Source organism: Verticillium alfalfae, genomic scaffold (assembly GCF_000150825.1).
Source record: "Verticillium alfalfae VaMs.102 supercont1.7 genomic scaffold, whole genome shotgun sequence".
In the NCBI taxonomy this organism is placed as follows: Eukaryota; Fungi; Ascomycota; class Sordariomycetes; order Glomerellales; family Plectosphaerellaceae; genus Verticillium; species Verticillium alfalfae.
Window position 1 is genome coordinate 910,767 of NW_003315032.1, and position 14,703 is coordinate 925,469.

At 57.7% G+C, this 14,703-nt stretch overlaps 3 protein-coding genes across 3 annotated transcripts; all 3 read right to left on the reverse strand.

The window, feature by feature from the left end:
- Positions 1 to 576: 576 nt before the first annotated feature.
- On the reverse strand, positions 577 to 2,816 carry VDBG_06097 (predicted protein; the record flags this gene model as incomplete). The annotated part of the gene is made up of 3 exons (XM_003003609.1): positions 577 to 1,514; positions 1,609 to 2,146; positions 2,454 to 2,816. The coding sequence occupies 3 exons, from the start codon at positions 2,814 to 2,816 to the stop codon at positions 577 to 579; spliced, it is 1,839 nt and encodes a 612-aa protein (XP_003003655.1).
- A 1,479-nt stretch (positions 2,817 to 4,295) lies between these two features.
- Positions 4,296 to 7,886, reverse strand: VDBG_06098 (transmembrane and coiled-coil domain-containing protein; the record flags this gene model as incomplete). The annotated part of the gene is made up of 2 exons (XM_003003610.1): positions 4,296 to 5,426; positions 5,487 to 7,886. The coding sequence occupies 2 exons, from the start codon at positions 7,884 to 7,886 to the stop codon at positions 4,296 to 4,298; spliced, it is 3,531 nt and encodes a 1,176-aa protein (XP_003003656.1).
- Positions 7,887 to 8,886: 1,000 nt separating this feature from the next.
- Positions 8,887 to 11,595, reverse strand: VDBG_06099 (rRNA-processing protein UTP23; the record flags this gene model as incomplete). Its single annotated transcript, XM_003003611.1, has 5 exons — positions 8,887 to 9,566; positions 9,645 to 9,962; positions 10,436 to 10,947; positions 11,030 to 11,110; positions 11,171 to 11,595. The coding sequence occupies 5 exons, from the start codon at positions 11,593 to 11,595 to the stop codon at positions 8,887 to 8,889; spliced, it is 2,016 nt and encodes a 671-aa protein (XP_003003657.1).
- Between the last annotated feature and the right edge of the window lie 3,108 nt (positions 11,596 to 14,703).

Consider the following 14,703-nt stretch of genomic DNA (forward strand, 5'->3'; position numbering starts at 1 on the left):
CCAGCAACATGGTCGGCCGGTATTTTAGCCGCGGGTGAGCCGTTTGCGAAGGCGCGTAGGATGATTCCGAAGCACATGTAGGTAGGTAGGTCGGGCAGGGTGGGGTGAGAGGGATTGGACGGAGACGAAAGGCGTTCGGTCAGAAACCGCTCCGTTGTGGCCCCCCCCCCCCTTCTGTTGAGCGTCCGTGTCTTTACAAAATGAATAGGAAGAGAACGGACTGGTTTTTCTTCAGCCGAGGACGAAAACATCTCCGTCGAAACAGGGTGGAGTTCGTAGGGCGTCGATACCCGTTGTATACTAGGTAGGAGGCGTGTACGCGCGATGCATGGTTCAAGGTTTCGTTCACATTCGACGTTGTTGGGCCAGGGGACTCCTGTTCCATTTTCGACCGAGTCGGTGACAGAAACCACCCGTGACAAGCGAGATGTGACCCGGAAGGCTGATCCATATACATCAAGTTGCCTCATTACAATCATCTGCTACCCAATCAACCCTGCCTTCGGCCGACATACATCAAGTTGGACATGCTCAATGGACTCCCAGCGCCGCACACTTCACACCTCCTCTGCGTCATCATGCCAGGCGCCGGCCGTGCCCGTGCTGCTCAATCGCCGCATCCAGCTGCCGCTCCTCGTCCTCCAGTCGCCGAATCTCATCTTCCGTCATGCCATCCTCGATGAGGTGCGATACGTTTGAGTTGACGCCCTGAGGGGTCGCGGACCGCGCTCCTGGTCTTGCCGATTCGTGCTGTTGCTGCTGCTGCGAGTCGCTGCGTGGCGTTGACGCCGCTAGCGGCGTTGCCTCGGAAAGGCCACGATCCCGCCCCTCGCTCTGACGCTCAAGGTTGTGCCTGGACGAGCTGGGCGCAGCTGCCGCACTGGTGACGAATGCGGTTGTCTCGCGTGGCGAGGAGCTTGCCGTCTGGTTCTGAATCTGCTGCTGCTGCTGCGCAAGACTGCCATCGTCCGAGTAAGGCGAGTGAGGTGACTCGGTCACGCGAGCGCCGGTGGTCTCCTTGTTGACCATGTACTCAGAGACGTGACCTTCGGTGCTGTATGGATTCTTGCTGACATGGCCCTTCTTCTTGTGGCGGTTTCGTAGGCAGAAAAACCAGAGGAGCGCGATGATGAGGGCCAGACCCACGACGCCAGCACCAGCGCCGATGCCAGCTTTGGCACCGATAGAGAGCCCTCCTCCATCGTTGTCATGGTCCAAATCGGCGTCGTCGTCTGTAGAAGACGCGATGCCTGTCGTTGACGGAGCCGAAGTGAGGTCAGTGTTTGATGGGTCCAATGGGATGACGTTGCTGCCGCCATTGAGGATGCGAGAGACTTCACGTGGGAGGTCCTGTTCCGTCTCAAACCCAATACGCTCCAACTCCTCGCGCTTTTCTGGTTCTCCGGCCGGTTCCACGACGGTGAAAATGCCCGATCTGCTCCAGCCGGTTTCGCCGTTATACAGCCAGGTCAGGTTGAGGCGCATCTCCGAGCCATATGGCACCCCGGAGAGCTCTAAGATGTCAAGCGGAAGCACAGTTAAGCTTGGGCTTACTGGAGGTTGATCAGCACATGACGGCCACAAGCAACGGGAACAACGACCACCTACTCTCAAGGGAACGGTCATTGGTCTGGCGAACTCGAGTCTCTCCCGTGTCGCCAGAGTTCGGTACTTGATTGCTCTGCGCAGAAGTGGTGACAAGGATCACTTCTGTGTCCTTCGCTTGCTTATAAGACCACTCGCCCTTCTCTATGACCAGATCGCTCATTAACAGCGCGTTAATAGTGTGAGGCACCGCGCCAGTGTCTCCGGCAACGAGGACAGGAAACGACCGGGCCATGTTCCAATCAAAATCCCACTGTATGGCCATGTTCTTCCCGGTCGGTTGTGCAGTTGAACTGCTTGTAGTGGAAGACACAGTCGCAGTAGCCTGCGGAGGGTTTCCAGGGAAATTCACAGGCCGGTTGGTCGCCGCTTCGTTGACTATGCTCGTTGTTGGATTTGTGACGCCTCGGTCCAAATCTGGTGTCGGCTCTCTGATGTCTCCCATGGCGGGCAGCTGGATCGTCAACGGCTTGTGGCTGCCCGTGATCTCCTCCGACTGCAGACCGACGCTGCTTTTGAGCCTGGAATCCGATACCCTATGCTATTCTTGCGCAGAGAGGGGCTGAAAAGGAAAGGCAATCCGTAGCCTCTTCAAAGGCGTCTTTCTGAGGAGGGCAAGGGTGAGAAGCCAGAAAAGCGAGATGATGAGGGGGACGAAGAGCTTTGGTAACCTAGGTCGCGTTGTGCGCAACATTGACGACTGCGCCGGGTGCTGTCAGTACATTGGGTAGGACAAGGCAGGATCCGCGGCCTGCAGGTGAAAGGTGTCGTCTCACAGATCAACTCGCCTGACAAGACTGTGGTGGGGTGGGTTGAGTGGAATGGGATTGGTGAAGACGTGCACGCACATGAACAGGCCGGGGATCTGCGCTCAACGGCAAGTGGAAAGGCTTGGAGAGCTGAGGATGCACTAGGGAGGCGAAGGCAGGGTGGTGTAGACAGCCAAAGCTGAGCTGCGATCCTTGGCTCGTTGTGTCGGTGCTTGGAAATAGTGTCGGTGCACGGCAGGATGAGAGGCCTGCTCGCCGGGCCAGATGAGAGACTACCAGAACGAAACGAGTTCTTTTGTCCTGTGTCGAAGAATATGGGAGCCCTTTCATGGCAGCAAAGGCGGGAAGCAAAGGCATAGCAGCACAAGGCCCGTCGCCAACGGCCCAACCCAGCCAACGGCCAACAGCCAACAGCCAGAGCAGTGCCTTGGCAGTTGACATGTCGTGGAAAGCCCATGCCAATGCCGTGGCCAGCTCCTGCACGCCGCACTACCATGCACAGTAGTGTGGGGCCCACTCATCCAGTTGCTTCCCGAGATCCAGGGGTCCTCCTGCCGCGCCAGGCTGCCTGTGGCTCTCTTGCCCTGGGGGTCGGCGCAGCCGCGTGTCTGTGTCATGATCATTGCTTGTTTAGAGACACCTCATGAAAAATACCACCAGGAGAAAAGCCACCCCCTCCATCGTCCATCACCGAATCGAGATGAGGTCTGGCGATACGCCAAAAGCCGGCGGCGATGAGGCGGTCATGCCAACCCACCGCCCGGAGCCAGCAACGACCCTGGCCCGCCACAGGGCTGTTCCGAGTCCCACCCACCTTCCCGCCCCGTCTCTGCCAGGCTCTGCCCCATCCCGTCAGCAGGAAGGGGCAGTGCGCTGCTATTTGCGTCGGCGCCTAACCCCCTTCAGGCCTGGACCCCACCCTCTAGTGGCTCTGCGGCTGATCCGCCTTCTACAACTTCGACGACTTCGACGACAGGCTCTTGTCTGACCATGTTGTTCGGTCTGCTTGATGGGGTTATGCAAGGTTTGAACACAGAGCATCCCCAAACAAAAAAAAAAAAAAAAAAAAAAACTACTCTTGGGAAAATGGATGAATGGATTTTCCACACTACGCCCCAATGGCTTGTACCTGTCACATACCCAGAGCACGGGCAAAGACGCCCCCAACAAAACTTGACGCACATAAGCTGTCATCCAGCGACACGCCCAGAACATGCGCCCGCCCAACCTGCAGCAAACCTGCCCGTCCGGGTTCCACAGCGACTTCTGCAGCAGCCCCCAACACCACGCCGCCAATGGATCACGCCGTCTTACTCTGATCGTCGGCCCCATGAAACCACCCGTCTAGCCGTCACGTCGACTCGGTTTCTCTAGACTCGTTTCTCTGCCTGATCAAACTTGGGCACCCGTTTCATTACTCGCCTGGTATCGTACAGCTGCGTTGAACCCAAAACTCTGCCTTGGGATCACTGCAGCAAGGAAAGGCTGTCGTCACGACGCCTTTCTTTTGTCTCCCTCTTCCCCTGCCCCTCTCTACTGCCTCAGCAACCGCCGCGAACGCCATCCTGCGTACACTATTACAAACAAATAGGCCTAGTCGTCGTTGTATGCGTTCAAGTCCCAAAATAGCCTCTGCCCCCCCGTCTTTGTCAGAGACAGAGAAAGAGAGGACGGAAAAAGAGAGCCCCGCGTCTTCAAAAGCAACACAAATCATCCAACGCCATGGTGCGCACTATGCGAACGTCATGGTCATCTCCTTCTCCTTGCCAAAGTCTTCGTCATCGGGGTCGGCCCAAGGGTCGTTCAGTGTCATGTTAGGCACCGTCTGCGCAGACTTGTACTCTGGCCTCGTCGGCGGCGGGTCGTCCTTTGGTGGCGGCGGTGGTCGTGGCGGCGGGTCGTCAAAGGACGTGTCGAACGTCATGGACACCTCATCCTCCCGGTAGGGTCCGGGTCCGTGTAGTAAGACGACGCAATGCGCCCGCGGCTCGAGCCGAGCGGCGACGGATCCTCCGAGACGCGTCGCGTGTCGTGCGACGGTCGCAGGCTGAGCGACGACGCGTCGGCGCTCCTGGTGCCCCGCAGGCTGTCCCGCGGGTTCGGGGACGCGCTGAGGTCGAGCTTCATCGGCGGCAGCGTCGACTGGAGCTCCTTGACCTGCATCTCCTCCTTGGCGAGCTCAGCCCGGATCGCATCCACGTCAAAGAGGACGCCGTGGTTGCTGCCCTCCTGCCCATCTCTGCCCTCGACCTCTGTCTTGCTTGCCGACCCGCCTGCCTTGTTTGAATCCTCGTAGATCTCCCAGTTGGCCTTCTCCATCTTCTTCTTGCGCCCAAAGATGGAGAACCTACTTTTCTTAGCCTGCTGACCCTCCCTCTCGAGCTCCTTGCGCGCCTCCTCGATCTCGTTGATCAGCTCGCGCTGTCGCTGTCCGTGGTTTTCCGGGTCCGGGTCCTCAATCTCCGTGAACTCATCGCTCTCCACGAGCCAGCCGCACTCTCGCAGCAGGCGTGGCATCATCTTGCGGTACTCCATGTGGCCCTTGACGAGGTCCGTGACGTCCATATTTTCACACCAGGGGCAGTCTTCCACGGCCGCCAACCCAGCCACGCGTCGGATGCCGCCGTGGGTGAGACGGAACAGATAGCCCAGGATCCAGTCGTTGCGGTTGTATCCGTTGACGAAGCGACCGGGGACGACTGACTTTGCGCGGATGAACTCGTCCTTCTTGACGATGACCGGCGAACCGAACATGTAGACATTCTGCACGAGGCCGTACGCACCACGCCGGGCAAGCTCCTGCAGGCAGGAAAAGATGACACGGGCACCGATGGAATATCCCACGAGGGTGATGGGCCGTGTGCCCAGATTCCTGTCGATCAGTGAATCGGCCAGGATGAGACCTGCCGACCACGCCCTGTCAAGTGATACAGCCCATGGGTTGTCGATGAGGTAGGCCAGCTTGGTGAGGATGACCGGCAGCTGCAGGGCGGACATGAGAGCCGTGAGCAGGGTGTTTGCGAGTACCTGCTGTACACCTGACGTGAGAGCCTTTGGTCCTGGTTAGCAATGTGCATGAATAAATAAATAAAAACGTGAGCATTGACTGACCTCGGTGGCGAGAATGTTGATTGTGTCACCGGTACTCCTCAACATCTCGGGCTCCCACAGCACCGAATACAGATCACCCATGATGGGGTCGACAGTGCTGAACGGCAGACGGACGTCATCCACCTTGCCCGTCATCCACCCGGAAACGGTGACAATAAGGTTGACACGCTTGTTGTTGTGGAGGGGCCGATACTCAAACGTCTTGACGGCACCAGTTCTTCGGTTCGCCGCCCGAACGCCCACGATGCCACCAGAACTGGCGGCAGCCGTCGTGATGATGGCAGCTCCACCGATGCCGCCGAGGAAGGGCGCCGTGCCACCGATTCCAATCGTCGTGAGACCGGCGGCAAGGCCGACTCCAATCATGGGGGCGAGGATGCCTGCCGATAGGCCAATGACGAGGCCGCCGCCTACCGTCGCCAAGCCCATCATCACGTAGCGTTTCTTCAGAGCGTCTTTTCTGCGCACCTCTAGGTGGTCTTCCTCGTTCCAATTTTCCTTTTCGGCTTGCTGCTGCATCTCCAGAGCGTCTGTGACGCGCTTTTCAAACTTGCGAATTTCGAGCCAGTCGATCTGCAGACTCTTACCGACACGCTCCAGCAGGACGCGGGATCGGGCGTCGTAGCTCGAGTCTGCGATCAGAATGAGGAACAGATCGCACAGGACTGTCCAGCGCAAATCGATTTCGAGATTCTCGCTAGATGGGAGATCCGAGGGAATCTTCACGTCGGGCATCTCGCCGTCGGGATGAGCCTCGTATGGCGGCGGGGGCTCCGCAACCTCTTCATCCTCTGGCGAGATAGGTGAAGCTGGCGGAGCAGGACTCCTGGGGGAGGTTGGCGATTTGAGAGCGTCTTTCGGAGCCGACAAAGACATGGAGCTTCGATTCGGGTCTGCTGGCGTTGTGACTGTGCTCTCCGTCTTGCCTGCCATGGGATTCTTGACCCGGGCGTTTGCCATCAAAACGGGCGTCAAGTCGGATGGAATCACGCCGTGATCAGCAAGCTGCTCCACCATGACCTGCTCGGCGGCGCTGATGTCCATGTGCGCATACACCCGAATCATCATCTTCTGCCCCCACATTTTGGTTGCCTCGGCTCCCAATGTCACCCATTTCTTGGAACTCCTGGTCTGCTCAATGGTCTCCGCCGCCCTGACGAGCTGGAATATCTCGATGCGCACCAGGCCCACGTAGGCCACGCGTTGTCCTTCGGTGAGGAGGTCCTTCGTCGCCTGCATCTGGGAGACGGCATCGCGTTGCTCGTCCTGTTCCTCCGTCAAGCTCGTGCCGTTGACCTCCTTGAACAGATACTTTGTGTTGTCGTCCATGCTGGTCGCAGATTCCGCATCATCATCCATGATGACTCGGGTGTAGCCCCTACCCGCACCGCCGAGACCACCATAGCCGTATGCTTCCTTCGCCTCTTCCTCCTCGGTGTGCTCCTTGGCAACAAGTTTATTATCGTCGTCATAAATGTCGTACGGCGCATAGGACGGCATCTCTTGCCAACCCAGGTCTTCCTCTTTGTCATCCTCCTTATCCTCCTCCTTGGTTGTTGCCTGGTGATGCGAAAATCCGGCAATACCCGGTCCTGCTGCGCTTGTGTTTCTCTCGTGTCCCTTTGCAGCACTAGAACTGCTGACATTCCGGGCGTGCTGGGTTGCTGCGGATGTCGGAGGGGCAGAATCTGATGCAGCCGGCGCACTGCTTTGAGCCACGGGGCCAGCTTTCGCTTCGGCAGCTGTCGTTTCCGGGGTGTGACTCGCAGCATCCTGTGCTCTGGGAGTTGTCTTGCTGTCGGTGGTCTCCACGACCTGGGTCTTGGCGCCTGTTGATGCTAGTTTTGTGCTGACTTGTTCAGCTTCTTTTTCGACCGGTAATGCGCTGGCGTCGGCTTCACGGGCAGCGGAAGTAGGCGAGGCATCACCCGCCGTGGTGTGAACGTCGGCGACGGCAGGTTTTGTGACGTGAGGCGTTGGTGCAGCGGCCCCCTTTTCGAACGTCACTTCTTTGACAGAAACCTGCGGCTGCGGGGTTGCGACCCTCGAGTTTGCATCCTTGAACTCGTCATCATCGTCCGAGGCTTCAGTGCTCGACTGCGCTGCGGCAGGTGGCTTTGCGGAAACCACTGGCGCCTTGCCGTTCGGCAGTGTCTCAGGTTCGTTCGGCTTCGCCAGGGACGCATCGTTGGATGTCTCGTCGGGCATGATTGTCGGCGCGATGTATTTCTTAACAGGCAGGCCAAAGTCGTCAAGCTCGACTGGCTCGGCTACCGGAGGGGCTGCATGCGAAGGCTTGGAGGCCGCTTCGCCGACCTTCTCTTGCTGCTTAGGGCTTGGCTGGTTCTCGGTGGTCGGTTTGTGCGAGGTAGGACTGTCGGATTCGGCAGGGCCCGCCATGTTGGAAGGAGGCAACTGTCTTCACAGCTGAGGGGCCCCAAGGGTATTGGAAGGTGAGTCGTGGTCGAAGATCGATCTCTTCGTTGGGACTCGTATGGTCGGAGGTCCGGGGGACGGAAGTGTCGGCGGTCGGGCCGCGTGTCGCCTATCGAGAAGCTCCCCCCGCTGGCGTGAGACGTTGACAGATGCAAGATCAGTAGCGCTGGCGTGTTGCGCGGGGGTCGTGTGTGGATGAGTAGGAGTCTAAATGATTACAGGCTTCGTTCTGGACAATTGAGGCAGAGATCAGGAGGTGGGATGTGCAATGTGCAATGTGCAGCAATGTGCGATGGTCTCTGCCCACCGCATTTGGCAGACCCCTGTCGTTGAGAAGGCACGTCGTTGCCGGAATGCTGGGCCACGAGTAAATTCAGTAATAAGCCAGGGCGATCGTTCCCTGTCAACCTCCACCATGTTGGTGACATCCCTCTGCAAGTGGGGCCCGGAACCGTTGCCTGAGCGAGTGCCACTTTGAGGGTCGAGGAGGGTCAAGCACAGGCCTGAGACTAGGCCTCCGCTGTGGGAGCAGATGGGAAGTACCGCCTCGAACCAGCGTCATCTGACTCGGTTGAGGAACGTCGACAGCGCGTCACACGAGAGCATCGAGCCACCCGAGAGAAGCAAGACATTGGGATCCTCAGTATCAGCTCACATGTTCATCCTCGAAATCAGAGAGAGTACTTCCTTCTCCTGTTCCACCTGTGGCCCCTGACACGTGCTGGAGACTGATTTTTGGGATGGTGCTGGAACATGTGCAGGCAAATAAATGTAGGAGAAATAGAGTCTGGCTAGACAGACAGACACCAGACAGACAAGTGGCCGACAACGTATCCATGCAGTGTGTAACAATCATGCTCAATATCATGGTATCTTACAGCTTTTCCGGGCTATGAGCTCAACCTGAATGCCACTGAACGCCTAACCAAAGGAACACACCAAGACCAGATCACCACACACCTGCTCATGCCTCTTCCTTCACGGGTGCTGGGGCCGGTGTCGCTGCCTCACCATTCTCGCCAGCTTGTCCCTCGCCAGCTGGCGCTTTGTGCTTCCTCTTGCGCTTCTTCTTTTCAGGTTCTGATCCCTGCTTTGCGTTCTTGCTCGCGTCCTTGGCCTTCTTGACAGCCAGTGGGTTGGGCTCCTTCTTGCCGTACGCCTTCTTCTTCTTCTTTTTGGCGTCCGTCGCATCGCTGTCCTTCGCCTCCTTGCCGTCGCCGTCCTGATCACCCTCGTCGTCCGCCTCCCTCTTCCTCTTCGCGCCGGGCGGCGCAGACCCCTTGAGCCCCGCCCTGTATTTGCTCTTCTCCTCTCGCGCTCTGATCTCCGCGCTCTCGCTCGCCATCGGCTCGAGAATCATGACGCTGCGCTTGATGTAGATCTGCGGCACGCCGGGAATCGACCGCAGCATCCGTCGCACCTCGTCGTCCTGACACACCACGACGAGCTTGTGCTTATTGACATTGTTACCCTTCGGATCGACCACAGCCTTGAAGCACTCGTTCGTCGGCAGCGGCTCGGGATAGTCCTCCGGCAAGTGGCCGCAGCGTCGTCGCTCGAGCGTCTTGGCGAACTCGATGATCGTATTCATCTCAGGCTCCGCCTTGCGCAGGTAGAGCTTGCGAATTTCGCATTGCGAGATCACTGCAACCCACGGTCAGTCCCAGGAGGGGGTTCTCTGTAACGGCGCCAGCCTGAGGGCGAACGAATGTTTTGACTTACTGGGCTTCACCTCGCCGTGCAGCGTCCTCTTCAAGCCTGCGACAAGGTCGTACTTGAACTTGTGACAGTCAATGACCATTTCGGCGTCGATCAGGCATTGGTACGGTTCGCGGAAGCCCCAGATCTGCGAGTACTGGGTCATCAGCTTGCGATACTGCTTGCTTCGTTTTCCGCGCATCTTGAGCGAGTAGGGGGGCGGGCTGTGGGCGCTCGCTGTGTCTGTCGGTGATGTGATTGACGGGTCGAGTTGCTCGGAGCTGGGCAGCGGGACTGGCGCTTGGGTCTTGAAGGCTGGATGTCGCGGGGCGAACTTTTTTTCTTTGGCGCGATAAGATAAGCGCTTTGACAACGGGCCAAGACGTCAAAGGCTGATTCTACCCCTCCATAACTAGTACCCCTCCACGCCTCGAATGGAACGGGACAAGCAACTACGCATATATGTGATTCGAGAATTGCATTTTGCTGGTGACCTACAATGCACTGCTGTGCGAAAAGTCTAGTGTTTGAATGACAAGGAAAATCGAAGATTGGGGCAACGAAACTTGGAATGCCCTCAGAGACCCTGGACAGGTATTTGCTCTCCCCTCGAGTTGTTACATAAATGAGCCAAACGCCATTCCCCTAGCCGTAGTGTGCGGCCAAATCGCTTCCTTACATGCGACCCCGTGCCATCACTATACCTTGTGATATGTTTCATTATCCGTGACGAGTGCCGCCACTACACTGATGTCGTCAAGCTTGCCTGCGAGGGGGTTAGTTGCAGCAAATAAAACGGTACAGGATAAACCGACCTCCTGTGCTGGCCAAGCCCTCCTCAATTGCATGCTCCATAAATGGACTTTCCGCAAAGGGATCGAGGGCTACGACTTTCGCCGCCGTGACCAGCTCTTCGGCAGCAAACTTCATGCCGCCATTTGCGCCATCGGTCCTATCGCCCTCGACCTTGCCGCCCTCGCCATTTTCCCACCTCTCCAGACTGTTTCGTACGCTGTGAACAATCTCGTGCTCCCACATGTTATCGATCACACCGTCGCTCATCGCAAGGACAACATCTCCCACGCGCACCTCGACCTTGTCCATGACCGCGTTCTTCTCAGGCGTGTCGGGGCTGTTGGTTCCAAGCTGGCGCGGGCAGTCGAACCAGTGCCACTGCTCCTTCGTCTTGTAGATGACCTTTTCGTCCTTGGGCCGAAGCACCATGACCTGGCAGTCACCCAGGTTCGTGACGTACACCACGGGGTTTGTCTTTCCGTCTTCCAGGGTCTTGAAGTGAAGCTGCGCGCCCGCTAGCGGTCGTTGTTCCCTGCCAGTTTGCCGGTTCGGCCGTCGCCTTTATCGTGCTGTCGTAGGCTTGCTGCAAGAACGCGACCGGATTGGGCTCATACTTGTCCTCCGCCGACTGTAGCTTGGCCAGGTCGTCTCGGAGGGCCGAGGCCCAGAAATGCAGGATGAGTCGTGACCAGAGCCTGTTGGATTCAAGTCAATATGGATGGGGAGCACAAAAGTGGGATCTGGAAGCGGCATACCCTGCGTGGCCTCGCGGTCGTGTCGACCAGGCGCCCACGCCGTCATTCGCGCAAATGAAGTAGTCGCTGGCATACACGGCGTCGTCGCCATTTGTCTTGCCTAGAATAATCTCGCCGTTGACGCGCGCGCGACGGTCGCGGCTGTGGTCGTGGGTGCTTAGCGCATCAGAGAAGGAGTTTGACGGTCGTGAGAGGAAAGGAGGCGGAAATGGCCGTGGCGCTTGCTTGGCGAAAAGAGCAATGCCCGTCTCGAACCGATAGGGAAGGCTCGGGATCGCGGGGCCTCGTTGTTCTTCGGAGCGCAGTCGTGATGTCGTTGAGAAGGCTTTCGCCCTCGCCAGAGGGGCCCTTGGACGCCTCGGTGGCTGTCGGAGTCGCCGCGCAGATGCTGTAATGGATGCCAACGACGGACCGAATGGTCTCATCACCACGATCCAAGGTGAGATTCGGCGCCTGATGCGATGCTGGATCGCAACAGTCCCGGATCACTGGGCCCTGCTGTCGGTTGCCGTCTTTGTGACGTGCGAAGGGTGCTGCCTTCTCTCGATCAGATAAGGTAATTGGAAGGAAGCGGGATAGTACAAGGGTGCACTTACGCTGTCGCGGGCGACTATTGAGCCTGGCTTTCCCTGGTCCTTCCGGCCGGAAAATCGCGAACAACTGTTGAGCTTGAATGGGCCATCGAGTGACTGCACGTGATAGCGCGTTGCATCAAATTACGGGACATGGATAGGGCCTTCAGTGCCCCAGTCTCCAGGCCTTTCAGTGAGATGGCCCCCTAACAGCCCACTGAAGGATGCTGCGAGCTGGGTACCCCATCTTTGGTTCGGGCCATTGGAGCGTCATGAGTTTGCCGCAACAACAGATTATGTGTGTCAACATGCTTCTCCTTGGGAACGACCACACGCGAGGTAACAGTGGTACTCTGGGCATTTCACAGATTTCTTCTGGCGGTCTCCTTCCGACCATTTTCTTTTCCCCCCTTCAGTCCTATATCATTCTCCCTCGCCGCCCTTGAGGCATCTCCCTTCACCAACAGGCCCGATGATCAGCCATTGCGATCGACACGGCAGATTGACTGTGCCGCATACCGTGCCACCGATCGCAGCGCGGCGGTCGGCTACATGGCCTTAAGCCTACCTCTGCAGGATGCTAAAGCTAAATCCAACAGCAGGCAAACCTCATAAGCTGTCAGGCAGGGATTCAACGATCGCCGCAGCTTACGTCGTCGTCTTTGCACCCATGCCTAGCTGGAACTAAAACAACCCAACACCAACCATAGCCACAGGCCTCGTCTTCTTTCATTTCACGCCTGTGCACTAGTTGCTTTGATGGGCCTGGTGCCGCAACCTGGATTAAGCGTCTGGCTACTTGACGCGGCCCAGGGAGGCGGTGTGTCTGGGTGAACCAGCTGCGGGTGAACATGTCAAGGTGACGTCGTCATAAAAGGCAATATCCCGTTCGACAAGCCAAGCAACCCGAAACCCGATTACTGGGCTCGGCTGTGACGTCAATACAAGACAGCGCCTGGTCTGACAGTGTCGGCGTGTCCAGTACCTTCCCCAACCTCCAGTACCGACGACCATTTTCGATGAGTACCAGCGGGAAATTCGACTGTCCATTGCCGGCGAATTCAGCGAATTCCATATGATCTGCGTCGGCATTTACAGGACCTGTCCATCATTACTGACAGTCGTTACTTCATCCTGCCGCGAAGCCATACGCATATGCTTCCTGCCATTTTCATGCTCAGTCAGAAGCATGGTAGCCCAGAGCATGAAGCGTGGAAGCTGTGTGCTTCAACATGCACAAAGGTGCGCCAAGCAGCATCACGTCAGCGGTTCCAGGCCCTTAGACGAGCCCAGCCTATCGACCCTAGCGTCGCCTACCTAGGCTCTGGAGCCCAGCGGCTTGCGGACGCTGCAAGGGACAAACATGTCTTCATGTCTGCAAGACGGCATCCAGCAACATGACGGCTGGACAGAGACCACAGCCTGTAAAGCGTCCATGGCCTCAACCTAAAGCATCTTAGGCTCATGTTTCCTATCGCTCTGGCCGAAATGACGATGCATGGATGGTGCGAGACCATTACGGCCACGTGCGCGACTCGCGCCTTGCTAGACCGTACCTGACCATGTCGCTTTGCTTTTTTGTACTGCACGATCAACTGACACGGGTGGCCAGTCGTTGGATCTCGAGGAGCCGGCGATGGCCAGGAGAGGTCACTCACCCCGGCGCGGGGTTGATGGCCACACTGGGAGATTTACCCCTCAGCCTGTCCAGGTTGAGTCCCAGGGTCCTTGCTGGGGCCGCCCGAAGTTGCCGACACCCGCGAAGACCTTCAGTATGCTCACACAGATGAGGCATAAGTGGGGAGACCCTGAGGATGCCTTTTGGGACAGGACAGGGGCTTGAGACCCGTCGTGACAGGCCGCGACGCCTGTGGAGAGGACGACGACAAAAAGTCTTTGGCTTGGATGGGGCACGACAGGGAAAACGCCGGCGGCTCGCCAGCGCTTGCATGCCGAATCCAGCATACCTGTCCTATGCACAGCAAAACAAAGTTGATACGAGTGGGATCCCTGACTCTGCTGTTTCAGAACTGCTTGCCATGCAACTTTCGCTCGTCAGGCCGATCTGGGGACAAAGGCCAGTCAGGGCTGACGGATGCGTCGGAAGAGCACAGCGTTCTGTGTGCGCCAGGAACGGCTGGTCGCCAGAGAGGACTGCGTGACCACCGCTTCACCGTCAAAAGCTCTGGATCCATTACCGTGGTGTGGGGGGCTCATGAATGGGGTTAGAGGCCGAAGGCGCCTTAAGCGGCGGCAGCGGGAGGCCAATAGTTAATGTCACCCCCAAGAGCCCTGGTGCATGTTCTCGTCATTCAGCGCTGAAGTGTCGTTTTCGTGATGTCGGCGCAGCTGCTCATGTTTGGATCAGGTGTGCGCAGCCTACCTGACACTGAGGCTTGGCGACCTCATACAACGAAATAGAGATCAAAATGACCGACGTCCAACAACGCCCAAGGTGGCACTCAAAACCTGGATCGGACCCTGCACAGCCCACTTGATGGGCGGTGGAATGTCTCGCCGGACAGTGTGATGGTGCTGAGCCGTCCAAGGTGGTTGGTATTCCACGGTACCGGTGGGCGGGTGTTGGCACGTCCCTCGGGAGTATTATTCACCAGCCAGCTGAGGCCCCTTTCAGTCCGGCAGCAAGGCCACATATCTAAGCCTCTTGCCCATTTACGCGGATGTCAAGACGCAGTACATAATGCGACATTGGAGGTTTGCCAATGTGTGTCGAAGACGGAAAATGATGAGTTGAGTGAGGGCCTCGTCTGACGCTCTGCCAGTCGTTCGGGCTGGTTCATATGGTGGCCAGCGGGCACATAACCTCGCTTCATCGAAAGTCGACGTCTATAGCGTAATGGGCAGTCCTTTCGGCATGCTGAGGCATCCCTGTAACAGAGATCCGACAGGTCGACTCCAGGTGATGCTAATGCGCTGGCAATAGAGTTGCCAGTCAAGAAT